The 26,616-nt window shown below is 65.0% G+C and overlaps 1 protein-coding gene across 7 annotated transcripts in view; it reads right to left on the minus strand.

Annotated features, from left to right (window-relative positions):
• Window positions 1-1,038: 1,038 nt before the first annotated feature.
• CEP170B (centrosomal protein 170B) overlaps window positions 1,039-26,616 on the minus strand; it is a 26,966-nt gene continuing 1,388 nt past the window's right edge. For 2 of the 7 annotated variants that reach the window (XM_019639373.1, XM_019639372.1), the window contains exons 2-19: window positions 23,745-23,876; window positions 17,072-17,161; window positions 15,327-15,405; window positions 14,448-14,506; window positions 13,281-13,419; window positions 12,496-12,600; window positions 11,879-12,364; window positions 10,908-11,626; window positions 10,516-10,686; window positions 9,932-10,022; window positions 8,075-9,775; window positions 6,666-6,936; window positions 4,539-4,698; window positions 4,213-4,356; window positions 4,010-4,098; window positions 3,431-3,524; window positions 3,175-3,226; window positions 1,039-2,989 (exon numbers count right to left, since the gene is read on the minus strand). In XM_019639373.1, coding sequence (XP_019494918.1) covers window positions 2,760-2,989; window positions 3,175-3,226; window positions 3,431-3,524; window positions 4,010-4,098; window positions 4,213-4,356; window positions 4,539-4,698; window positions 6,666-6,936; window positions 8,075-9,775; window positions 9,932-10,022; window positions 10,516-10,686; window positions 10,908-11,626; window positions 11,879-12,364; window positions 12,496-12,600; window positions 13,281-13,419; window positions 14,448-14,506; window positions 15,327-15,405; window positions 17,072-17,161; window positions 23,745-23,849 — 4,785 coding nt within the window. In that variant the 5' untranslated portion in view covers window positions 23,850-23,876 and the 3' untranslated portion in view covers window positions 1,039-2,759. Of the gene's footprint in view, window positions 2,990-3,174; window positions 3,227-3,430; window positions 3,525-4,009; window positions 4,099-4,212; window positions 4,357-4,538; window positions 4,699-6,665; window positions 6,937-8,074; window positions 9,776-9,931; window positions 10,023-10,515; window positions 10,687-10,907; window positions 11,627-11,878; window positions 12,365-12,495; window positions 12,601-13,280; window positions 13,420-14,447; window positions 14,507-15,326; window positions 15,406-17,071; window positions 17,162-23,744; window positions 23,877-24,159; window positions 24,235-24,428; window positions 24,535-26,616 lie in introns of those variants that run through there. The other 5 variants (XM_019639374.1, XM_019639375.1, XM_019639379.1 and 2 more) reach the window with 5 other exon arrangements.

Consider the following 26,616-nt stretch of genomic DNA (forward strand, 5'->3'; position numbering starts at 1 on the left):
GGCTACACACGGTAGCCCATGGCAACCCACTGCAGCAGGGGCTGCAGCCTACGCCGTCGCCGGCGACTCACGGCAGCCCAGCTCCAGGTTGAGCTGCTGTTCAGCATCTTAGCTGTGGAGGGCAGTGTCACTGGCCCTCATGTGGAATCCAAACCGGGGCCCTCTGGCGTCCCAAGCCAGTTCTTAACCATCGCGCCACTCGGCCGGCCCTCCTTTTCCCTTCTTAAAGGTGTCTTTTCATGACTTGAGTGCCGTTGGGGACACCATGGGGCCAGAGGTGAGGCTTGGAGGGAGCAGCAGAGGTGGCCCCACACACCTGACTCCTGAAGGTATCCACTGGGTAGCGGGAGGGCCCAGCCAGCTCAGACTGGTGTGGGGAACAGAGCTGGCGTACGGAACAGACCTGGTGTGGGGTCTGTTCCCTGTGGGGACACACCTGGTGCGGGGGACAGATCTGGTGCAGGGACAGCCCTGGTGCAGGCAAAATGGTGAGGTACAAGTGACTCCTGTTTTGCTGGCTGAGTGGCCCAGCGAGCAGGCTCTGGTGGTGGTCTTTGTGGGCTCCCAGCACACAGGACACTTGCTCCAGCCAACTTGTCCCTCGGGATCGCCCCCAGTGTGAAGATGTGGGGCTGTGGGCACTGGGTGGTGTGACATCAGCACAAAGTGGTGGTCAGAGACCCTCCACAGCCATCAGAAGGAGAAGGTATTGGGACCCGGGGCTCAGGTAACGCCCTGCCCTCCTGCTGCCCCTCTGTGCGAGGCACAGCCTCTTGCGGGGAGTGCTCTTGGCCACTGCAGCTTTCAACCGCTTGAATAAAATAACTTTTCTCTTTGAGAAGCAAACATCTAGAAATTCCCCTGCTTTGCTTTCCCACCTAGGCCGCCACCTGGTGGCGATCTCTCCGCATTGCAGCGTCCCTTGGTCTTGGGAATCCAATTGGATTTTCCAGCCCAGGAAAGAAGACCCCTTGGGCCAAGCATCGCCCCGCCAAACACCACCGGTGGAGAAATGAGGCCGAGGTGAAGACACCGGGATGTTGCCACGTGATAGAATGATTTATTAGAACAAATTCCATGAGAAATCATATAAAATAACCATTTTCTGAAAGACACCCACAGACCACCTGAGGACAAACACAGAGGAGCCTCCGCGAAGCCAGACAAATAAGTTACCAATCCCAGGTCAAGAGCTGGAGGGGGGGGGAGGGACACAAATTTACGAATAAAAAAATTGTACAGTGAACCCGGGGGGGGGGGGCGGGGGCAATGAAGAAGGGTGTCGTGGACAAAGGAGCGTGGCCAGTGACCAGTTTCCAGGGACAGGCTGCGGGCAACTATTTGGGGCATGCGGGGGGTGGGGGACTAGGACTAGCACCTCCTCCGAGTGACACAGCAGGCTTGTGGGGTGGGGGCCAGGCGGGGACCCCACTGCCATTCACACACGTAAACATCAGGACCGTGCACTGGACGTCACATCAGCTAAATGTAAACAGGGAGGCACGTCACCCACCACGGCCTCCGTCCAGCCGCAGTGACCTCCCAGCAGTCGGCCCCTCCCACAATTGACACTGGCACAGATGCCAGGCGGGGTGCACTGCACACCTACACCACTCGTAAAGGTGAGACACCCCCGCCCCCCCGCCACAGCCACTGGGCTCTTTGGCTTAGAGGCTCCAGAAACACAGGTCCCCCAGGAGGGGCCACCTCTGCTCGCCTGGCCCGTTCCGCTGACGGAATCCTGAGAAAACAAAATTGCTCCAGGGACCTGTCCCTACTCCACCCCAAGGGATCAGGGGCCTGTGGGGCGCAAGCTGCGTGCAGAAGCCCCATTTAATGCCCACAGCGTCCAGGACAAGGACGATGCATTCTCTCAGGAGCTTCTGGAAGCCTGGTTCCAGCCACTTTGGTCTTGTGCTCACCTCCACCTGGCCCAGATGCACCAGTCGCCCAGTGCAGAGGCCCAGCGTCCATCACCGGGTCAGTTCCCGAGCGTGCAGATGTGCCTGGCTGGCTGCGAGTGGAGGTGTGCGTGCGTGCATGTGTGTGTGTGGCCGGCCCGGCTCACGCTCGGCAGGCCTCCCCTGCAGCCACTCACGTTCAGTGGGTTTGGCAGTTGTGTTGGCACCAAAGGCTTGAAGCAGCGGGGTTCCTGCCCCAAACATCTCCACAGCCACAGCCCTGCCCCAATTGCTGGACTCTGAGGCAGCTGGGGACCACCAGGCTCCTCAGCAGGGCTGGCCCCGGCACCCCGCCCGGCTCACACCCTCAAGTCCTGGGGCGTCGTGAGCCCCTCCCGGCTCCATGTTTGGCACTGAATGACCCCACAGCCCCACCTGTTTGCCTGGCCCCAGACAACACAGAGGGACAGGACAGGTAAGCGTGTGTCCCCCCAGACCACAAGGCAGGACCGGGACCTTCTAGGGCGGGGAGGTTGCTGAGGTGGAACAAACTGCTCTTTCCATGAACGCTAAAGACAAAAATAAGTGATAGAGAGGAGGCGGGACGCACCCGCAACGCTGGCCGTTGGCAGTGGCCACAACAGGAGCTGGGCCAGAAGGCCGGCGGGGCTGGACAACCGGCTGGGATGCTGGCTGGGAGCTGAGTGGGGGCTGGGCGTGGAGGCACCCACGGGGTTATGGCACGTGTGGGGGTCTTTATGGTGAACTGTCCACAGCTGGGAGGGGCCGCGGTGGTGAATGGGACGAGCAGGAGGCGCCGGACGCTCGCACACGGGGAGGCCGCCCTGGCCCCACCGCCTAGATCAGGAACCTCTCTGAGTCCGGGAGGAAGTCCGGGAGGAAGGAGGGGTCTGGCAGGCTCGGGGGTCCGCAGTTGGCCCTCTGCGGGAAGCTCCTCAGGGCCGAGGGGGGCGAAGACGGGCTCTGCGAAGCCGGCCGGCCTTTCCCGAGCTGCGCCGAGCCCGCAAAGCCCCTATTTCCGGTCAGCAGGTCCAGGTTCCCACTGGGGTCCACAATGGCATTGATGACTGGGGGGACGGGGGAGGGAGGGTTAGGCCGGCCAAGGGTCCTGCCGTGCCTCCCACGCCCGCCCCGGGGCCTCCCCGTAAACTATGGGCATGAGGCAGGTCTTCCACCAGGGTCCCTCGGGCCTGCCCGCCGCCTGCCTGGGCTGAAGCCCCAGTGAGGGCCCCCAGGTCTGGGCCGCACCCACCTTCCAGCTGCCTCTGCACGCGCCTCAGTTCTTTCAGGATGGAGCTGATCTCCTGCAAGTGAGGCAGAAGGGGAGACGGAACAAATGGAGCCGGCCCCCCCGGGTCGCCTCGCCCCCAGGGCTCTGGGGGCAGCAGTCGGGGTCCCGGGCTTGGGCCAGTTCCCCCACTCCCTCTGTGTGGCCGGGTGGGCTGGAGGACCCTGGAGTCGGGAGGGGCCTGCCTGTCCCTGCGCGTGGCCGGCCCGGCCGGCCTCACCTTGTTGGACGTCTTCAGGATGGGCACCTCATTCTCGGCATTGATCCTGGCTTCCAGGTCCTCCCACGCGCGGCCTGTGTTCTGAAAGAGGATCCTGCCCAGGCGGGGAGCGGGGGAGGCAGAGGACGGTGATGAGGGCACTGCACACGGCACCCTCCCAGACCATACCGCCTGCCACGGTGAAGCTCACGCCACCCCAGGGGAAACAGGCCCGGGACGGGACCTGGGCTGGCTGGTACCAGAGTCCGTCTCTGCCCGGCATGGGTCAGGGCTGGGAAGGGCTGGGGGGGAAGCGGAGGTGGGGTGGGGTGTGGCACAGGCCATCCTGGGGGCTCTCGCTGCCCCAGGCTCAGGGTCTGGCTGCCGGGAGCCATGGACACACGCACGTGCACATGCGTGTGCCCGCTGGATCACGTGCACTAGGAGGATACCAGTCCCACAGGGTCCTGGCTCCATGCACACGTTCGTATCTGCGGGGAGTCTGGCTAGGCATCCACTAAGCAGTGTCGGGGGAGCGGTTCTGCGGCCCCTTCCCGGCGGGGCTCCCAGGGCCAGCAGGGCATTCGGGGGCCTACTCACTTCATCTTCTCAGCAAGGTGCTCTGTGTTCTCACGGATGGCATGGGACAGCTGGGACACGGGGTTCAGCATCAGATTATCGAAGATCACCTGTGAGGACCAGGCATCAGCACAGTGCCCAGGCGTCCCCCAGAAAGCCTGCTCCCTCAGCACACCCGCCACCGGGCCGGCCCAGTCAGCTAAGGAGGTGGGTGGGGTGCCTGCCTCCTCGCGGTTCCGAGGCCGCGTCTTGTTGGCCAGGGGGTCCTCATGGCAGTCATTCATGTTCTGGTCCAAGTCCTGAGAGCTCAGGGAGCCGGGAGGCACCTTCTGGAAGTTGAGGCTGGCCTCGGGGATGCGCTGCACCAGCTGTAGGGGTGGGGGGGAGTCAGCTGAGCTGGGGGCGTCTGCCACAAGGTGGAGCACCTGCCCTACTATGACAGCGGGCGGACAGGGCGGACCCCAAGCCTGTGTGCTGAGGGCCCCTGGCTCACCGCCCTCTACCAAGGGCGCCAAAAGCCAAAAGGCCCAGGGGTGGGGGCCGGGCCCACCTCCTCACGGGCCGAGATGGTCGAGGCAGGCGTGCTGGGCACATTGCCGAGGGAGGAGCTTCGGGCGGGCCCTGCTGAGCCCAGCGAGTCGCCGTCACCGGCCACGTCGTGGATTTCCTGGGCGAGGATGGCCACGTCCTTCACCAGCGTCTGGCTCAATCTGCAGCCACCAGGAAAGAAGGCAGACCCTGTGGGGACCTCCCAGCCAGGCCTCGGAGCAGGAAGGTCACGGAGTAGGAGCCAGGCGGGACTCGATGACCCCGCTCCCCAGGCAGACGGACAAGCCCTCCCAGGAGGCAGCCGCTGAGTGAGGAGCAGGGGCCGGGGCAGGGGCAGGCAGCCTTGGCCGAACCACGCAACCGGCCACTGGCAATGCCTCCCACCAGGAGGCCCAGGTCGTTGATGCCCCAAGGGAGGGGTGGGAGTGGAGCTGGGACAGGGCCTAGGCAGGAAGGGTGGGCAGACACCCACAGGCTCCTGGGCCACCCCTCCTCCTCATCTGGCCGCCAGGGCTGAACATCAGGGCTGCCCCAGAACACGCAGGGCCACACAAGCCCTGCTCTGCGGGCAGGGAAATGGAGGTAGGAGAGGGGTGGGGTCGCAGATGAGGGTAGGAATCAGAGGGTAATGCAGGCAGGCCAATGCAGAAAGGCCAGGGGCCTCCCCACAGTGTAGGGAAGTTCCCAGGCCACCCAGAAAAGGACAGAGGCCAGCAGGGACCAGGAACAGCAACCTGTGCCCCACGGCCCGGAAAGCCCCAGCCAGATCCTGCAGCCTTCGGCACTGGCCCTCGAAGCACCTCAGGCCCACGACCAGCACGTCTGCACCTGAACCTCGACCCGGGCTTGGGACAGAGGGTCCCTCATCGCTGTCCACTGCCGCTCCCCTCACTCATGAAGGGACAAGCTCTACTCTACAGTCACCTAAGGGACGCGGCCCCCAGGCCCACCGAGGGCCAGGTCGTTGTCCTCAGCTGACCCACCTCTGCCCAAGAGCCTCCCAGCTGGCCCTTGGGGCCCGTCCACTCCAGAAGCACCTCCAGCCCCTGCCTGGCATGGCCACCGGAGCTCTTGCTCCCGACCAGGGCTGTCCTCAGCCCACTCAAGACAGGGGTCCTCCACACGGGGAACACAGGATGTCCCTCCAACTCCTGATGATGGACACTGACCACTGCCTCAGCACCTGCCCCGCCTGCCCGGCCCTTTGCTCCTTTGCCTCCTGCACCTAGCGCGTTGGTGTGTGCTCAACCTCTGGGAGCAGAGCCCACGGGGGGACCTGTGGACCCTCCCTCCTCCCCGTCCCCCCGAGCAGCGCCTCCTTCCAGAACCCCACGCCCTGCCTTCCTGGCTGGCCCTCAGCGCTCCTCACCCCCACTCCACACAGACGGCTTCACCCCCACTCCCCTTGGCGGCTCTGGGCGCTGGCCCTGGGCCTCGCCCCGTCGCTTGCGTCCTCTCTGCACAGCCTCATGCTGCCCACGGCCTCGGTCGCCATCCTTGTGCAGGTGAGGCCCACGTCTCCATCCCCCACACCAGCCACTCTCCCGGAGCCACCTGCTTCTGGTCACCTCCTTCCAGGAGGCTCGGAGGCTCCAGGTCAGCATCCGCAACACCGAACACTCGCCATCCGCCCGGCACCCTCCGGACCCCCAGAGGCCCTGTGGCAGGGCCCAGCCATTACAACGCTGGCCACCGTTCAGTGAAAGACTACTCCCTCATCCCCTGCCCTCCTCTGCACCGTCCTCCCAGCACCTGGCCTGGAGGTGACCCTTCTGCTAAGTGACCACATGAGCGCGTTCATGTTAATAAAAATCTTGGTGGAGGCCTTCGTTGTACCAGAGGTCCCCCACCTCCCAGGTGTATCTGCATTCACCCCCCTGCCACATCCATCCACCATCCAGCTGTCCATCCACTCAACTATCTAACTGTGCACGCCCCCTGCCACCCGTCCTTCCTTCCACCCATCCATCTGACCCTCCGTCATCCATCACCCATCCATCAGACAAGCATTCTCGAAGCCCATCCGGGAAGAACTCCCAGCCCCGTCCCCGCCACCCTCAGGGCACTCTTGGCCCCTGGGGAGGCCCGGGCAGGTCAGCAGCTCCCACCGTGAACTGGCGGAGCTCACCTGGCAATCTCTGCGATCTCGGCCGTCTGCACGACGAAGCCATAGGGGTCAGGCTCCTCTTCCTCGTCGTCTGTGTCCCGGAGGCCAGGGGTCCGGGGCCGGGCCCTGGTAGAGCTGCCAGGCCGTGGGGTCTGCGTGGCTGTTGAGGCACGGGAGCGTGTGTGTTTGGGGGAGCTGTGGTGGGAGCCGTACTCCTCCTCGGAGGTGGACGTGCAATCGGAGCCCTGCTGCCGGCGACGTGTGTCTCGCGTGAGTGAATTGGTTCCAGAAGCAAGAACAGAACAGAGCAGCATTCAGCACCCACGGCAGCCCGGGGTCCCTACGGGCAAGAGCCCAGCAGCCGCAAAGCGCTGGGGGACTGCAAGGCCACCACCAGCTCAGAGGCACATGCAGGCATGGGCCGCCTGGCATTTCCAAAGGCCCAGAGCCATGTCCATTAGATGGGAACCAGGGCCTTGGTGGCAGGGGCAGTGACGCCCACACCCCCCGAATGGGTAAACCTCCCCAAATGGGTCGGTCCCAGCCCTGGGCGGGACCTACAGGGTGACTGAGCACGGCCCTCACAGCCTCATGCCTGGTCTTACCCTGAGTGCTCCGTGCAGCCCTGCTGAGCCCCCTGCGGTGGCTGCGAACATGCACAAAGGGGGGGGGGGCGTCCCGCCAAGCAACTGTAGTCCTCAGCCACCTGCCACTCCGTCCTCCCTCCAGTGGCCCCTCAGCACTCCTTGCCCAGCGGCCCCCAGCCGTCAGCATGGGGGCAGGGGTGCGAGAGGGGTGCTGGGGGCAGAGGCTGGGCTAGCAACACCTACACCTCAAACCAATTCACTCAGAGCACAGCTTAGCTCCCAGCAGCGTAAGCCCGGCTCAGTGGACACAGATGTCCACCTTCCCTGGGCAGGAGGCCAGCTCCTGCGGCCACAGCGGCCTGTCCCTCCTGCTGCACACACGGGCAGCAGGCTACATGGGGCCTCTGCTTGTGTGGTGAGGGGAGACGGACACAGCCATCCCCCGGCCACAGGGCACCCAACGCGCGACCACAGCAGCCTGGGGGGAGCGCGCCAGGCCCTACCCCATATGGACGGCAGTACCCTACATGGACAGCTTGGCCTGCACATGTGCCTCACACGTCATCGCGGTCCCAGCTGGAAGTCTGGACTTCCAGGGAACAGGGGCAGGCCCAGCTGGCAGACAGGAGGGGCCCCTCCGTCCTAGATGTGGTCGGGGTCTTCTGCCCTCACACCAGGACAGCCTGGGCGCTGCGGGAGGCTGCCGCCTGTGCATGCCCACCCACGGGAACAGCGGCTCCTCTGGGGCTGGGACAGGGGCCCTGAGAACGGGCTCTGGGCTCACACACAGGAGCTCAGACCCACTGCCCAGGCCAACGCCACCCGCCCACTGCCGGCACTCACTGGGTGAGGAGTATCTGGCACTGCCTGGGCGCGCCCTGCTGAAGGGCTGGCGGGGAGCCATGGTGGCGTTGGTGGTCTTCCTGGCAGAGGCCCGAGCCTCAGCCATGGTAGGCTTGCGGCCAGCGCAGTACACCTCGACGCTGCGGCCAGAGAAGCCGGCGCGGGCTGGGGCCACCTCCGAGTCGCTGGGCCCTGTGAAGGAGCCCGCCCTCTTCCGGGGCATGGCCAGAATGTCCAGGCGAGACAGCTTCTTGGCCTGCTCAGCGGCCGGCCGCGCCACTGGCTCGGGGTTGGCCAGGGGCCCCCGTTCACTGTCCACCGCTTCTGAGTCCGAGGCGTCCCCCAGTCGGGCCCTCCTCAGCCGGGAGGCCCGTGTGGGCCGCGGGGTGGACAGGCTGTTGGAGCGGGTGAGCACCTGCTGCACCTTCTGGGCGCTGGCCGAGACGCGGCTCTGCTCTTCCCGGGCAGCTGGGGATGGCGGTGGGGCGGCGGGTTTTCGGCGAGACCCCAGCCGCCCGGCCCCAGTGGCTGTGGAGGTCTCATTGTCGGAAGTGACTGGGCCTGAGCCAGGTGGGTGGGCAAGGCCAGAGCCTCGCTCCTCGTCAGGCCAGTCCAGGGAGCCTTGGGGCCCCTGGCCACGCCGTCCGGCCAGGCGCCGCACTAGCTCTCCACGGCCAGTGTCCGCCGGGCCCGCTGGGCGGTGCTGCTTCTCCGACAGCCGCTCCCGGGCACAGCTGAGGACGGCTCCCCCCAGGTCCTGCGCTGCTGGTGGGGAGGGCAGCTTGTCCTTCCGCAGCCCCAGGGGCTGGGGGCTCGTAGGGCTGGGCCCATTCTTGCCACTGAGCAGGCTGATGGTGCTGGCCGTGTCCACGTCTGAGCCCCCAGACAGGGAGTCCTCTGGAGGCCCGGGGGTACCGCCCACCTCACCCTCTGCCTCTTCCACAGACTTGGAGAGCAGTCGGGCCCCCAGGGCTGCCAAGACCGTCTCTGTCTCCTTTAAGATCAGCTGGGTGTCCTGGGAGTGGAGGTCCATGCGCGAGGCCCGGGCTGCAGCCAGGTCCTGCAGGAGGAGGTGGCTGGAGATTTGAGGGAGCTGGCCAGGTGCAGGGGGGCCGCCGGCCGGCTCCTTGATGAAACTCTCCTGCCGGACGAAGGCCAGGGCCTCCTTGGCCTGGGCCGGGGCGGGGCCGTCGGGCTCTGGGGCCCGCCCCGTCTGCAGCTGGATGACCATCCTCCCACTGGTGCTCACGTACACAGCGTCCCTCGCCGGGATGCTGGGCTGGGCCACCCGCCCTGGGCCATCCACCTCCCCTGGAACCACAGATGTTTTCTGAGGAAAGGCAGCCTCTCCGTTCTGGTCTCCGATGAAGAAAGAGGTGTGGGCAGGGTCCCGGGGGGCCCTTGTTGGACGCCGGCCTCTCGTCCACACCAGTCCCTCCTGGGGGCTCCTGCGTCTCTCCTCCTGCAGGCCCCCATCTGACCCGCTGGCATCACTGAGGCTATCGGGTTCCAAGTCCTCCTGGCCCAAGGGGCGGCTGGGCTGCTCACTGCCCGGCTCTGGTGGCCCAGGCCCGCTCCTCCGGGTGGCCTCGGGGCCGGCGGGGCTGTCCGCCCTGTCACTGGGTAGCTGTGGGAGTAGTCGTCGATGGCGCACAGGCAGAGCCCCCTCGAGTTCCCCGGCTGTGCGCCCGGGGCCGTCCTCTGAGAAGACAAGGGCAGCCTGGTTAGAGTGGGCACCGGGGAACACTGACCCTGCTCCAGGCAAGGCTGGCACAAGCTCGCACCTGCGTTCCCAGTCAGTGGCCCGAGCCACAGTGGCCAAGCCCCTGTCCCCACTGCAGCACTGGAGCCACTTACCTGCCAGGCCCGGGTCCGAGTAGCTGTCAGCCAGGCTGGCCCAGCGGGACACCCACTTCTGACCCCCGGGGGATTCCGGCACTGGAGGGCCCTGCAGAGAGAAGGCAGAAGTGTATCTGTGGCCGGAGCGCCACGGGAGGTGCTGGGGCCAGGAGGGGGCGTCAAAGGCAGCCACCCCAATACCTGGCCCCGTACATGCCATCTCGTACCTGCCACGTTTCCCTGCAGAAACAGCCAGGAGGCTCCGGTTGCCTCGATTGGCTGTGGGGCCCCAACATACCATCCACGCCTGAAACCGGCTCCGTGGCCCTGAGGTCAGCAGCTTTGGCTCGGCCCAGCCCTGCCCATGGGCAGCACACACCCAGGCACCCAGCTTGACTTGAGGCCTCAGAGCCTACCCGAGCCCACCACACCGGGGCCCCAACCACCTGCCCGGTGGGCACACTCCTCGCACAATGTCCAGCCTGGCCTCATCTGGGGGTTGGAGTCCAGCTCTAAGCAGGACCAGAGCCTCCGAGTGTGTATAGGACCTGATGACCGGGCCTAGCCGGACACAGTCCTCTCCCGAGGGCGGTATCTGCTACCTGGAGCTCCCCCTGGGGTGCCACGCCCACTGGCCGGGAGGCGAACTCCTGCAGCAGGGCCATCCGCTGGGCCATCCCGTCACCGGACTCGTCTCTGTCCCCTCTGATGACTGGGCGAAAAATGGCTGAGGACACCCTGGAGAGTTCAGGGGACTCGAGAACACCAAACACCTGCCGGGAGGGACAGCCGGGCTGAGGGTCAGAGCGCCCAGCACCAGCCTCTGCTCAGGGACCCCACCCCGGGCACCAGGAGGGCAGGGCCCCTGGTTGGCCAGACTGGGCAGCAGCCGAGACACATAGCCTGGCTGTGCAGCTCTCATGCTGAGTGGGAAAGTGGTCTCAGCCCGGAAGAGCGAGGCCGGGCCAGAGCGGGCCGCCTGCACCGAGCCCACCTGGTCGATCATCTTGCGGGCCTCCTCCACCTCCTGGTCTTGCGTCTCGGTCTCGATGGTGTAGGTCCCCGCGTCACTGAGGCTGTCATCCTCCTCCTGTTTGCGTGCCTTGGTCAGCTGAGGGTCAGCGGGGGGTAGTGGTGGAGTTGAGGGGGCCACAGGACTAGTCCCACGGGGCGTCAGCGGGGCTGGTGGTGCTGGGGCCACCTTCTCAGAGCCGGGCCGGGCGGCCGGGGAGCCCTCCCGCAGGCACTGGGCCATGAAGTCCTGGGTCAGGCGGGAGCGACGCCCCACACTGCCGAAGGGGCGGGCGGAGGCCCGTGCGGGGGGAGAAGGGCCACCCAGCCGCTCCTCTGTCTTCTCCCGCTTAAGCGAGCTGGCCCGCTGTGGCCCCGAGCTGCCCGCCCCCCGGGCCGGGGCCGGGGCTGGGGCTCCTGGGCGGTCCCTGTCGGCCAGCCCTGGGCCTCGGCGCTTGTCGGCCTTGGGGTCCCCGGGCGGGGTGTGCGTGAAGGACTGGGAACGCTTCTTGCGGGGCGTGTCCTCGTCGAAGAACTCAATGACGAAGGCCTGCTGGTTGCGCAGCAGCTCCTGGGGGTCCCGCTTGATCTGCCGCTGCAGCCGCACCTGCTCCCCGTTGTCCATGGGGACCCCAGCTGCCGTGGCTGACGTGGCCATGGGGTCCTCCGAGTCGCTCTGCGTGCCGTCTTCGTGCTTGTGGTCTGGGGGAGGGGGACTCCAACTCATCAGGCCGAGAGATAGGACACAGCACCCCACACCACACAGAACTCAGCACACATGACTGAGACGAGCACCAGGAATGTGCCGGTCACCCCGACTGGGCAGGCGGGCCTTGGGCAATTAATTGAAACACTGAAATTGATCAAGCTGATCAGGGCCCCCCCACTCCTGGGGCGAGCAGACTCGGACAGACGTGGGGCCACGTGGCACCTGGTCCCCGGTAGGGCACTCACCCTTCAGGGTACGGGTGTGGATGGGCAGGTCGCTCTTGGTGCTGTGGCGGTCGTCTCCAGGGCCGGCCCGGCGCAGCAGGCTTGGGTCATTCTGCACCAGCCAGTCGGCCACCTTGGTCTCTGCAGAGACCACCTCCACAGGCGTGGCCTCCTTGCCCGGGGGCCGCCGCTGACGCAGGGAGAACTTGGTGACATGGTCCTTGATCTTCACCTTGCCCGGGTTGCAGTCGTCAAACTCGATGGTGAAGGAGGCGTGGCTCTGCACCACCGGTGCCACCCCGCCCCCGCCTGGCTCCTCATCCTTGGTGGGCACCTCGTGCGTGGGCACCTCAGGGGGCCGCGGTGGCTGTGGGGCCTCCTTTGTAGGGATCTCAAAGTAGCTGGGCTCCCGCCGGAATGAGTAGCCCTGAGGCTCCATGGGGGCCCGGAAGCCGACCGTTGTCCCGGTGAGGTCCCCGTCCTGCTGTGCCAGCTCCTTGGGCCGCTCTGGGGGTGGGGTGACACGGCCTCAGCAGGGACTGAAGGGCGGCACCCTCACCCACCCACCTCTGCTGGGGCTGTCAGCTATCTTCCACAAAGCAGGCAGCCCCAGACCACAGATCAGCCTCAGGACCTACCTGGGTATGGCCCTTCCTGATGCCGGTCCCCAGGCGGAGTGCCACCATCGTCCTCACCCCACCAGGAGGGCTGTCCATACAGGGGTGTGCGGTAGGCTGCTGCCTCTGCAAGGGGGGAGTTCAACCCTGGGTCGCCGTGGAAGGCCTGGAGCTGGGGAAGACTGGGGTCTGCAGGGGGGGGGTCTGGCATCACCTCCCAGCTTGGACCTGCAGCCACCCAGGACCCTGGCCAGCCGCCGACCACTCTCAGCCCTATTTCTGAATTGATGGCATTGACAACTGCCGTGACTTTGTGGCCACTGGCCTCCCCTGTCCCCATCTGTGCCTCCCCACTGGGTGACTGTTCCAAGGGCGGCTCATCCCTCGGGCAACACTGTCCTCAGCACCCCATCCTGGGGCGGGCAATGCCTTTAGCCCTGATGGAGGGGCAAGAGTTTGGCGATAAGCCCACACTCAGGGCGGGCCTCTCTCCAAGGGTCTGCAAATGTTTCAGGCCACAAATGGGTGACCCTAGAGGCTGAGTGCCACCGCAGTCTGACTGTACCACACAAGGTGCAGGGGTGTAGGCACACGGGTGGGTGTGTCTGCGGGGTGTGGAGGCACGTGTGCGTGTGCACGACACAGGTACCTGAGCTCACACGTGAGCAGGTTGTGCTATGGATGTGGGATGATGTGAGCCCAGGGGACTGTGAGGTAGAGCCAGGGCTTCTGTGGGTGCAAAGGGACTACCCTCGGGTGAGGCTAATCACGGGGGGCTTGTCGGGAGACCTGCAATGCCGTCATACCTGCTGCTGGTCTCCGGTCGCCCCGCTCCAGCCTGGAATTCGAGGACTCGCAGTATGGCATGTGCTCAGGCAGCACCTCACCCCTCTTGGGAACCGGACCCTTGACACTCACCTGCAGCTGGCTGGTGTACTTCTCGTGCTGGGGGCAGTGGGCACAGGTTAGGGGCGGGCAGCCGTTCGGGAGGACACCCCCACCCAGGCAGGTGGCCTGAGATGGGCCCAGTCCACACCCTAGCTTGGGGCAATCCTCAGGACCACAAAGCTTCCAAGAGGGAGCTGGGGCTTGTTTGGGGTGGGGGACGATAGAATGGGGAGCAGTCATCAGAGGGGAGATGGCCACCCCCAGGCCTCACCAGAGAGAAGGGCGGGACAGGCCTTGGGGCACAGGGTCAGCCACTCAGGGGCTGTTGGCGAGCAGTGGTCTGTCCGAGAAGCTGGTGTGTGCATATGTGCAAGTGCACGCATGTGTGCGTGCGCATGCATGTGTGCACATATGTGCACATGCATGCATGGGTGTGCGTGCATGTGTGCACGTGCATGCATGTGTGTGTGTGTGTGTGCGCGCGCATGTGTGTGTGTGTGTGTGTGTGCGTGCATGCCGGGGCCCCACCTGGCTGAGTTCTGCAGTCGTCGGAGCCAGGCTCACACTGACCCTGCCCCTCATTGGCCCTGTGACTCTGGACAGGCTACCCATGCTCCCTGTGCTTTTGGTAAATGGGCTGAGGCCAGTCTCCCCTGCTCCCCAATATAGGGCTCCTGGGGAAAGCTCTGGACGGGGTCCCCCACCTGCTATGGCCCTCCACCCAGGACCCTCGAGCCTGCCTGCAGCCTTGGCCACTCCTTCCTGCCTGCTCCTGGCCCCCTCCACTCACGCTAGCCCGATCAGGGTCATCCAGTACCCAAGAAGCTGGTGGGCCCTCTAGGGTTCTGGCCACGCCCACTAGCCATACCCACCATGGTGGCTGCAAAGGCCTGGAGGGGAACGGCTACCTCCCCACCTGCCAGACTGTGAGCTGGCGGGACAGGTCAGGCCAGGCCGCTGACTCAGCACCACAGCAAGGCCAGGGCAGCCAAGAGGCCTGGGAGGGATGGGCAGTGGGGAGCAGGGGACTGTGGGACACGGGGCCCTCGTAGTAGGGGCCCCCCAGGCCGAGCGCTGGCACTGACCCTGAGTGCCTCCTCGGGGACGCGGTGCTGCACACGCTCCAGCACGTACATGTTGGAATGTGGCAGGAGTTAAGGAGAACAGGGGGCAGGACAGGAAGTGAACATCAGCCTCAGGCCCGAGAGATAAAAGGGCCCCTCCCGGGACAGGCAGACAACGGGGCACTAGTGGGGGACTGTCCTGCCCCCGGTGTGGATCCCTGCAAGGACACATACCCTCGTGCACCAGGCATGTGTCCACAGTTCAGGGACAGCCACTGGGGTGGGCTGGCGGGCAGAGGCCGCTCCAGGTCATAGCACGCACATGCCCGAGAGTCACGGGCACACCCTCCACCCCCCACTCAGCCCAGAGCTTACACCACATGTCTAGCTCCCAGCTCCCATCCCAGACCACGCGCCAGCCCCCCGCATCCAAAGGTTCCAAGGGGGAGGGTCTCAGCCAGTGGCCAGGTCCACACCCACCAGTGGATGTGCCAACACGAGCGCAGGCTGAGGCGGGCAGAGGACAGGATATGCTCCTGTCATGCAGATGGGCCCCCAAGCTGCCCAGGGTGGAGGCACGGCCCCCAGTCCCCCATGATCTGGGCACAGAATGCCACCCTGGGTCACACAGGGCCTCTGGGTCCCAGGGAGAGCTCACGTGTTCCCCGGGTCCTGTGTGAGCTCAGGCCGGTGGTGGCCATAGGTGCATGGCCGGTGCCTTGGCTTGGGGTGCGGGTGGCAGGGGACAGAGTTCGGGCTGAAGCCTGAGCCGCGGTTCACCCTCTAACCTCTGTCAGCTGTGACCACTGAGACCCCACCTGCCCCCAAGATAACAGGGTGGCTGTGGCCCTGGGGACAGAGGGGGAGGCCAGGATGGCGGGCAGTGCCAGGAAAGGATATCGTAGCCGAAGCGGATGACGTCGTTGAGTTTCAGCGTGACGTACTTCTGGTCGGGGATGCGCGTCTCGTTCACAAACGTCTGCGGAGGAAACGGGGGGGGGGGGGGGGTGAGGCACTGACTGGAGCCGCCTTCCGTCCTGCTAGGGGCCGGCACTGCCCCTCTCACACCTGTGCCCAGTCTCGTGTCCCGAAAGGACCCCAGGACAGACGCTGCTGAAGGACTGGCCGGGGAGCTCGCGGTGCCACGCCTTGCCCGGCACCCAGGGACCCTGACGTAGTCCCTCAAGCAGAAAAGCCTCGGGCAGCTTGTGAAATGGGCCCTTTCTCTCATCCACACAGGAACGGGTGCTGGCCCCAGACCCCACCAGGCCCCGCGGTGCCCTCGGGAGCGGTGACGCCGGGCAGGCTGTGCCAGGTTGTTGGGCATCGCCCCCACGCAGGCTTGCGGGGCGTCAAAGGGCCAGTCCCTGGGAGCCCTGTTCCCTCCCACAGAGGCTCTCATCAGCCGTCAGCGGACAGCACGCTAGTCTGATGAGGGGCCCAGCATACTGAGGGCCTCTGGGGCAAGCCAAGGTGACAGAGGGACAACAGATGTGGCTCAAGCATGGCAACTGTGCCGGGTCTTGCCAAAGAAACAAGGAATGTGCAGGACTCATCACAGGACAGCGGGCCAGCTCCCCGGGCAGGCATCCCCGGCCGGAGTCTGCCATGGTTAGAGACATGGAGCAGTGCACCTGGGAGATGGCCGCAGCCAGGGCAAGCTCGGTTTGGGGCACATTTATGTAAAGTAGGGGTCTGTGGGCACTGAGGAGGGGGCAGAGGACAGCAACCCCAGCCTGGGGACAGCTGTGAGGCCCTGCAGACCCGCCTGGCCTGCCAGCCTGTCCTCGTCTGAGCTAGTGTCACACAGGCAGGCAGGAGCTGGCCCCAGGTCTGTGGACATCACAGTTCTCTGAGGAACCTGCCCCTGGGGGTCGAGGAGCAGGGACCAGGCCAGCAGCCCCAGGGACCCTCTCAAAGCCCACATGGTCTGGGGGCCTGAGACCAGTGCCCATGTGGGCACAGGGGAGGCCGGCCTGCCTTGCAACCCATTCAGAGGGGACTGCTACCTCTCACAGGAGGAAGAGTTCCGGGGGCTGACCCCAGCAGAGACCCCCGCTGGGAGCCCCCAGGAGGGACCGGGTGGGTGGAGCACGTGAGGCAGGGCCAGCCTGAGGCTGCTGTGGGACCCCCAAGTCAGGAGGGATGGAAAGGGCCCTCCTTGGCTCCAGCTAAAAGGGTTAGAGGCTGGTGGCTTTTTCTTATTGAGACAACATCCCAGGGCAGGCTCCTGTCCACCAAACACAGAAAGAAGCAAGACACCCAGACGCCTCCAGGACAGACACAGAGCACAGACTGACATTGGGCCGTGGAGAGGGCCACTGCCCCCCGCCCACCTGCCCCGTTTCTACCCCAAACACCAGGTTCCTCTCACCTGACCCCTCCCTATTCCTGCACTCAGGGCCTTCCTCCTGGTCACCTCCCTGTCCCCATCACCCAAACTCACCAAAGAGGTCACATACCCCCAGGACAGGGTACCCCGGCACACCCCCATCCGTCTCAGCAGCCCCACTTCCCTGACCACCTGAGGGGCTTGTCCTGCAGGGCCAGGTGGGCAGGCAGAGGGGCGTGGTCACGGAGGGGCGTGGTCACGGAGGGGCGTGGTCACGGAGGGGCGGGGCCAGCAGAGGAGGCCGGGCACTCACCCCGTTCAAGCTGCCCAGGTCCTTCACCCAGTGCTCGTCCCTGTCCTGGTCGTAGTTGATGACGGCGTGCTGCTTGTCCACGCTGCGGGACTGGGGGACACAGACGACTTTCAGGTGGCCTTCCCAGTGAGGCAGGACCCAGGGGACAGGAGCCCCCATCATCCCGCACCCACCACAATACCAACACCAGCCCACGGGCCTCAGAGCCCAGGAAGCCCCACCCACAGCCTCACACCTCGTGTGTGTGCCCTGGAAAGCACACCCAGGCCTGACCCGGCCACCGGGGCACACTACAGGGGTTTGCCAAGATGCCCGGCAGGTTCCCCTACCCCACTGCTGCCACCCTGGCCCCTCCCTTTGTGACCAGCCCTCCACAGCCAATAGGCCGGAGCCTCCCTTCCCCCCAAGCTGGTAGCTGCTCCTGGGTCAGCCGTGGGAGGGGCTGGGAACCCTCTGGTCATCAGGGACATGATGTTCGGTCCCAAGGCCAGGTGGGGGCGGGCAGGCTGGGCAGAGCGCAGGGGGCGGGTGAAAAGGCCCTCACAGCCTGCCCAACCGGCCCCACAGGGGCTCATATACCCCTCCAAGTGACAGGCATGTGCACACACACACACATGGGCGACGCGTCTCAGCCCCTACAGCCAGACGCTCGTGTGCACAGGACTCACACATCCTGAGCACACCCTGCCACCCTGCTCCAATGCACACGTGCACATACACACAGATACTTCCACCCTGAGCACTCCTAACTATCTCCCGGCCGTGACTCCACCCAGGACCTCATCCCCAAGGACAGTCACCCAGCTCCCTCAAACGGTCAAACGAGGGCTGCAGCCAACCCCCCATCCCCACCCTTCCACTGCCAGGGCTTGGGGACAGAGGCAGGGTGCTGAGGTCACATTCTACTTGCTTAGGCACTGCCAATGCGACCGCCTTACCCAGCCAAGAGGCCGGCGGCCTCAGCACTGAGCTGTCCACCCACGTGCTGGAGGCCCTGGGTGTCTGGGTGGCAACCACCTGAGAGGTTACAGGCCTGGGGTTCAAACCCAGGAGAGGCCGATACAACCGGCCAACCCAGGGTGCTGTCTGGCACTGGCCCTGGTGACAGTACGGACCCTGTGGGCCTGTTGGACAGTGCCCCCACAAGATCCCAGGCCCGCCTCCAGAGCACACAGTGGGAACAACGGGTTGTTACTCACTCCTGCTACCTGGGACGTCTCCCTGCCATGGCAGGGTGGCCCAGGACCTGAGCCCCCGAGTCACACCACCAGGCTTTTCAGCTGTCACAGGTGAGTGCCCAGGGTCCCTCCCCTGAGCAGCTGGCCACCACCACGGAGCCCACTTTGTCTCTGATGCTCTTTACCTGCCTAGTCCCCTCTCAAGGACAGGAAGTCCCCAGGGTAGGGTCTCCTTCCTCACCCAGAGACCCGAGCACACGGCAGGGCACAGTGAGGGTGGACACAGGCTCTGGCCCAGCCCTGCCCAGGTCACCCAGCTTGGCAGAGGCGCTAAGCCCGGCCCTGGAGAGGAGACAGCACTCACTCCCGTGCTCCAGCCTCTTCTGGATCCAGAGGCCCCAAGGTGGCCAGACCCACAATGAAGATGCTGCCTGGGGGGCCTGGGGGTGGCGTGAGTGGGGGAGAATGGGGCACAGACCCTCGGTCCCCCAGAAGGGAGCATGGGCGCAGGGGTGACTCAGAAGGCAGAGCACGGCCTACAGGGCCAGCCAGGGCCTCCGACAGACGCCGCCCCTGAGCCACCTCCCTGGCACCGCCCATGTGAGCCCGCGGAGGCACAGGTCAGAGGCTCCGTCTGCCCCAGGTACCCTCCCCAGGAAGCCCCCTGGACTGATCCTGGGGGGACTCCTGGTGACAACTCATCTGCCTCCCAAAGCCACGGGTCTTTGGCACGGTGAGTCTAACCTTGAGAATTACTGCCCAGTCCCCCCGGACCTCCCCTCTGCCCGTCTGAAATTGGCACCACGGCCAGACAGCTTCCAGCCACCCTGGACGCCAGGCACTGCCTCCTCCATTGGACTCCTGCCTGTCTCCATGAGGCCTGCCTGGTGCTCACCTCCCCCAGGAGCCATTCCTGGTGACCCTCCACTGCAGCCCTGCCCACTGGCCCCTGCCTGGGCCTCCCCAGCCTAGCACGCCTGGGGACAACGGCACTCCATTCTCTGGACCTCAGTGCTCTGGCTGCAGGGTGTTTGAGGGGCTTTCCCAGGACCCAGCCATGGGGTGGGGTTGACAAGCACTAGCAACTCTCTGGGGTGTCTGGGTGCTCAGGCTTGCCCCACCTCAAGCCAGGTAACTGCCCCTCTCGGTACCCCCAGGGGTCAGACACCACGATTCCTTTAGCTCGGCCCAGCAGCTGGGAGGACCAGGGCTCGATGATGAGGCTGGGGGCCCCCCTCCTGCACAGCCCGGGCTCGGGAGCAGGCCAGCTGCCACCTCAGCCCCGCCCTGCACACAGGTGCCACTGGGCCACAGGAACCCACTGTCTCGGGAAAGCAAACCCCGAGGCCTGGGGGCCAGGCTCTGCCCTCCTTGTGGACACACATCAGACCTCCGGGGCGTGCGGCCTGAGAAGGGACATGCCAAGGGGCTGCCGGCGCCTCCACGCCAGGACAGTGGGATGCGGGCCAGCCCCAGCCTCTGCCTGGCCCAAGGTGAGGGCACCGTCCCTCGCACTTGGGTGCCACCTTTGCTGATGAGCGACCCCTGGAAGGGCCTCTGGGCTGACCTTTCCAGCCTGAACCACTCTCCTCCGTCCCCAGGCCTCAGGCCTCCAACTCCTGGACACACCACCTCCGGGAAGCTCAAAACCAGCCCAGCCAAACCCAGGTCTTCCCTCACCACCCACCTGTCCCTCCGGCCTTCCCCGGGCTGCCACCGGCCACGCGCCCAGCTGCTCCGGCCCCCCCCCCCAGACACGGATGCCCACTGGCCTTCCTCAGCACCCCTCAGTCCGTCCACCTGCCTCCATCCCCGTGGCCACCTCCCTCCTGCCTGCCCAGCCCCCATCTGGCACTGCCTGTCACTCCTCTGCTCAAACTTCCTGGAAGGAAAGGCTGGCCTTGTCCCATGAGCCACAAGCTGCAGAGGCCTCTCCAAACCTGCCTTTCCCCACCCCGCCCCGGCCGCTGGCCGCCGCTGCAGGCTCTGGAGGTGCCATACCTGGGTCCTCTGCCCAGAACTGCCACCCTGCCTGTGCCCACTTTCCCTGTCCTGGCAAGATGCCCCACCTTCTGGCTCCCTGGACTTGGCACAGCCCACCCTCCCATTTGACCCAAAGACGAGCTGCCCCGTCCACCCCTGGCCAGGGCCTGTCACCAGGCACAGCTCCTGCCAGAACCCTCCCCAGACCGCGGGTAGCATCAGGACTCCTGGGGAACAGACAGGGAGGAGCCCCACCCCCAGGAACCTCCCTCCCAGAACAGAAGCAGACCCTGCCAAGCCAAGCTGAGGAGCTCAGAGGCTGGGCCCGCCCATGAGGGGTGGAGACAGCCCCTCAGCCTGGGAGTGAGCCTCGGACTCAAGACTGAAAAGGACAAAAACCAGGCCCCACGATGCAAGACGAGGAACCGCTGTGACAGATTCGTAGCCTTCCGCTCCAAACACACAGATTTTTGGAAAAGAGTCTAATTGTTTGTACTCACTCTACAATGGAACAAAGTTGTGCTTCCAAACATCGTGCATGCCGCCCTCGGTGGGGGAAAGCCCCGCTGGGCACGCCCTCCTGCCAGCTCACCCGGCATCACCCCAGCAGACCCCCTGGGCCTGCGGTGTGTGCAGGGGCTCCCGGGCCACCCACAGGCCGTGGTTTCCGGGTCAGCATGCCAGCAGACAAATCCCAGCTGTCACACGCTCCCACGGGGCAAACTGAGCGGAAGCAGGGAACACCTCGCCACAAACGCACACAGGCGTGCACACACGTGCACATGTGTGCACCCATGAGTATGCGGGCACGCCCTGCACCAGAGCGCCAGGCCACGGGGGCAGGCACACAGCCGGCAGTCCAGCTCTGGCAGCAGGCAGACCCGCGCCTGTGTCCCCGCTCACGTTTGCGTCATTTAACACGTCCTCACTGGCTCCAACTCAGTGCACTGCAGCCAGGACACTGTGGTGAGCAGGCGGTGGTGCCGCTGCAGAGCATGGGGTGGCACATGGCCAGGCTGGCGGCTCTGCCTCCAGAACAGGACCGTCCCCTCACCTCCTCCAGCCCCGAGGTCCAAGCCATGGCCCCTCTTGCCCAGATCAGGGCACACGCCTCCAGGACAGCCCCCAGCTCCCCGCCGTCTCCCGCTCACCACTGCCTCCTCCCTTCCCCCTGAACAGAGGCCCCTCCCCCACTGTGCCCAGTCCCCAGACCCCGTCACATCTGTCACATCTCCAGTGCCACCTTCTTAGGTCAGGTGAGGACACAGGCTGGGTGGGCTACCCTCAGGTAGGGGTGGGAGCGGCACATGGCGACACCTGAGGTGTGGGTAAAGGAGAAGCTAGTCAGGGTTTGCCCCAGGATGGCTGTTGGGGATGCTCACGCTGGCAGGGACCCTGGTGGAAGGGACCGAGGATGATGGACACTGGACTTGGACTGCCTCTGAGGAGCGCAGGGGACTGACGTCTGCAGGAGGCTGGGGGCTAAGACAGGGCGGAAGCCACCGTGTGAACCATGTGAGCAGAAGTGTGGCCAGGACCTCCAGGGAGAGGCGAGCAGTGGCGGGAGCGCAGGGAGGCGGGTGCGTTCCTACACACTACACCTGCACGGCCTCCCTGCACCTCAGCTTCCCCGCGTGACGGGGCTGAGAACGCGTTGCTCCCTTCCTGCCCAGGCTCTGTCCTGCTCAGCACTCCACCACCAACCAGCCAGAAACTAGGAATCGGACCCCAAACTCACTCTGAGTCCCCTGACACCCCCACCCCAAGCAGCCTCTTCCAATACATGGAAAAGAGTCAGAGTGAGGGCCTGGTGCAGAGGAGGGAGCCAGGTGGGGGGCAGGAGGAGCGCCCCAAGGCCTCCACAGGCTCCCATCACGTGCTGCCTTCTTTGAGAGGTCTTCCTGGCCACCCTGGTCGACCAGCAGGGCCATCAACAGGCCACACAGGTGCGGCGCAGAACACACAGCACCCTACCAGGGGTCAGGGCCAAGCGTGGCGACTGAACCCAGCTGCACCTTCAGACCTGCCTCCAATCAGGGTCACGTCCCACAATACGCCCAGGGAGCCACCGGCCACATCCAGGCCTCACGGGCCACTCCACAAGGCTGGAGGGTGCGACCTACGCTTACTGCCTGCTATGAATGCTCTTTACCCTTTAAAGTGGTTTAAAGAAATCAAACGAAGACTATTCATGACGCGTGCAACTGACATGAAAGTGGTATCTCAACGTCTGTAAATAAAGCACTACCAGTGTAGCCACGCCCGCTGGCGCTTCCGCACGCGGCCGGCAGAGCCGGGAGCTGCAATGGAGGCATCAGCCCATACACCCAGCCTTTACACATTCACCCCACCCCCACCCCCCACCCCCGCAAAGCCACGGACTCGGTCTCCCTGGCTTCAAAGGCATGGAGGAAAGGGGAGACGGTTCCAGACTGAAGATACTCAAGAGACCCAACACAACGTGAGAACTTGGCTGGGTCTAGAGCAGCGGTTCTCAACCTGTGGGTTGCGCTCCCTTTGGGCGTGGAATGACCCTTTCACAGGGGTCGCCGGGTACTCGTATGTGGGCGTATCTGCATATAGGCCTGGAGACGGATAGAAGAGCGGTGTCTCGGTTCCTAAGACCATTGAAAATACGTGTTTTCCGATGGTCTTAGGCGACCCCTGTGAAAGGTTGAGAACCGCTGGTCTCGAGTCAAGCAAACCAGAGAACGTGCGGGGAGAAGCCAGGGGTCCAGACGTGGATGGGGCCTGCCCTCAGGCGAGGGGTCCAGCGTGTGCTGCCCACATGAACATGCACGTGGCTGGGGCCCCTGGTTGTAGCCCAAGCCCCACGTGGCACAGAACCAGGGTCTGAGCAAGGCCTACCTGAGCAGGCCCCTTGGGCAGACCATGTAGTGCAGCCCACCTAGGATGCTGGTTCCCTTCTAAGAGCCCTGCCGTGGGGGTATGGAGCTTGGGGGGCTTGGGGCTGGGGTCCTGTGTGCCATGCCGTGAAAGGTCAAGGCTGTAGGGGGCCCACTCAATCACATTATGATGGGCAGAGAAAAGGACATCCAAGCTAGGGTAGACCCTATAGGGTCAGCCCACCGCCCGCTTCTTGTTCCCAAGCAGCCAGACACATGAGCCCCATGAAAGCCAAACTCGCGCTCTGAAACCCTGGCCAGAGAGCAAGTCCTGGCTGCTAAGTACAGGCCTCTCGTGCCTGAGAAAGGGCCCCCCAGGGTGCCTCAAAGGGACAGCAGCCACCATGGACAGGCCTCATGGTTGCAGCTGGCTCCCGGTGGGGCCCCCAGAAATAAGGACGTGGACAGATCCACTTCCCAGCACCTTCCAAAGGGGGACCCCCACCCCTTAAGAACCTGATAGAAACCTGAGCACCCTCCTGTCAGACCTGCGCCCAGAGCACGCACTCAGGCCCACTTCAGACCCCAGAGCCACGGGTGGGTCCAGGCCCCAGGTGGCTGCACGGAGGCCTCCTCACTGGGGGTCCCGCAGGTGCCCTCACTCACCTGCAGCATGAGCTCACACTCATCACGCCCCACGAAGATGAGCTCTCGCGGGAGCCGGTGGCGGGTGCCGCTGCTGCTCACCAGGAACCAGGAGGTGACACTCATCTTGACGCTGGTGAGGCCCGTCTGGCCCTGGGGGGAAAGGAGTCCTCAGAGCAGGCTCCCTGTCCGAGCCCAGGCCCCGGCCCCGGGATTCACCAAGGCTCAAGCACCTTCATGGCGCCATCGCCTCAGCCACTTCTAGAAACACTGGGCTCCAGCCACAGCAGGCCTCCCGCCCTACCTAAGTGTGTCTTTCCCACGGACCCCTCCCCAGCTGAGGTCTCCTGGTCCTCCCCTGTGCGCTAGCTATCCCTTCTAGGTGCTAGGGGTTGAGTCTGTGGCCATCAGTTGCACTGCCTGCATGTGGACCTACTTATGTCCCGTGACAGGACCAGGAGCAGCTCCCCTCAGTCGGAGTCCCCACAATGCCAGGTCCATGGCACCAGACCCAGGGCACAAACTGAACCAGAGGCTCTGCTTCCCGCTACCGGACACTCCGGGACAGGCCACAGGCACAGGGGCCTGAGGAGACAGCTGGAGACAGGTCCCCTGAGACACCAGTGCTCCTACCACTAAGAGGAGACCAAAGGTCCCTCAGTGGTCACTGTGGCCATCCTGCAGAAGCTCCCATCAGGACAGTACCGGCAGTCAGGGCATCAGGCAGCCCCTCCAATGCCCAAGAGGGAGGTGATCCTTTGGTACCCAAGGTCCTGGGGCATCAGCAAAGGAGGGTCTGAGGGCTGATGTGGTCGGGACAGCCAGGGAGCACATGGTGGCTTGAGGGGCACCATAGAGGCAACCTGGGCGATAACAAGAGCCAATGTCATCCTGAGACCAGGCCCTGGGGCTGCCGGAGGCTTATGGTCCTGCTGCTCTAGGACAGGGCCAGTCTGGGGCAGCCAGCGTGCACCCCCTCTCCCAGGTGCCCTGGTGGCCCAGAGCACGGGTGGAGCTGTCACTACACCAGTGCAGGTACACACGACCTCCACAAGCACCTCCAAAACCACCCACAAGTGCCCTGGGCCCACTCGCACTGCTCACACACACACACGGGGTAAAACTCATCCTGAGGCCACCACATGCTAGGCAGTGTCCTAGCCTCTGGCAGACAGCTGTGACCAAGACACACAGCAGCCCTGGATAACGGGGCTCCCTCCAAACAAACAATGAGAAGGATCTGAGAAGGTTCCAGTGACACAGAGAAAAACAGCGTGGGGTCAGGGATGGGCAGTGTCAGGAGGGGTCTGTTTATGGAGTGGCCAGGGAAGCCTCCCAGGGAAGGTGACATCTCAGTGGGCAGTGAACATCTCAGGGGTGCATTCCAGATAGAGGGAGTCCTGGAATGAGAGGGAAGTCCCTGCAGAGCTCAGGACATGCTGCATCACTGGGGCAGGGGCTCAGTGCAAAATGAAAGTGCCAGACCCTCTCCAAAATGATGAAGAATTTCAAAACAGGGAGAGCAGAGCGTTAAACCCAGCGCAGGGATCCGTGCAAGTGTGTGGGTCACAACCCGCGAGGTGGCCTGAGGTCCTGAGTCCATGAACTGACTCAGTGCACACAACAGGTGGGAGGCCAAGCAGGAGACTAGTCAAGACGCGAGCCACAAACCAGGGAGAGAGGACAGTGCTGGCACCCTGGTGAAAGTGGAGGAGGTGGGGGCTGGGGTCCTGGGGCCCCCCAGGGCTTTGAAGCCCTGGCCTCAGCTCCCTTCCAGGCAGGCAGTGGGCAAAGCCAACACCAGGCCCCACCCATCTGTGAAGGCCCACGTGACCATGTATCCCCTAGCATACCCTCACGTCACCTCAGGCAGGCAGGTGAGAAGGAAAACTCCTCCCCAGAAGGTAGCTCTAGCGGGTCAGAAACGCCCCCCCTGGGCCCCCTGCCCTTCCTCGGGGTCCACTGGGCATAGACACTAGAGACCAAGGGGCGAGAGGCCTCCACAGCCCAGACCACCTCGAAAACTCCCCAGCGGGCAGTGGGGGGGATGACAGGGCTCTCTTGGACAGCTCCCAGCCCCTGGTTGCCATTGCCAGCACCCAACTCCCAGCCCAGACGCCTCACATGTCCCACTCTCTGCCATCACCTGCTACCAGCTCCCTTGGGCGGCGGGCACCGAGACCCCACCCAGAGGCCAGTCTCTGCTTGCGGCAAAGGGAGGCCAACCACTCAGAGCCTATCTGCCTCGGAGCCAGGCGGCCCTGCCACCGACAGCCTATCGTGAAACGCCCAGGCCTGGCAGCCATGGATGCGCCCCAAAAACCCGAGGCCCGCTCCGGGCTGGGCACCATCGTTGCTAGGAAGGAGAATAATAAACACCCCAAACTTGTCCCCTCGGCCGCCCCAGGCAGAAGAGCCACCCGCCCGGAGGTCTGGACGGCTGGGGGTGGAGTCGCCGATGGGCAGGGGCTGGAGGCCGCCGTACTGGGAAAGGGAAGGGATAGGGCAGCGGCCGGCGGCTGGAAGGAGCAGACGGAACGGAGGCCGGGGCCAGGCCGGGAGAGGAGGCAGGGACAGCGGAGACGGCGACGGCGGCGAAGGGAAATGAGGAGACAGGGAGGAGGAGGAGGAGGAGGAGGAGGAGGAGGAACGCGGAGGGAGGGACCGCGGGAGGAGGGAGAGACCAGGCCGGGAGGCGGCCGGCGAGAGCGCCGGGCCGCAGCGGGAGGGAGCGGCGCCGCTCCTGAATCAGCGCCGGCCGGGGGCGGCCATGGCCGAGCCTGTGCGGGCCTGCGCCCCCTCTCCAGGCCGCGTGGACGCGCGTCCGGCGACCCCTCCCGGCCTGGCGCAGACCCGGGCCGCCTCCGCGGCGCAGGCACCCGCCTGGCCAGGT

This window comes from Hipposideros armiger, unplaced genomic scaffold, assembly GCF_001890085.2.
Source record: "Hipposideros armiger isolate ML-2016 unplaced genomic scaffold, ASM189008v1 scaffold_43, whole genome shotgun sequence".
Lineage (NCBI taxonomy): Eukaryota > Metazoa > Chordata > Mammalia > Chiroptera > Hipposideridae > Hipposideros > Hipposideros armiger.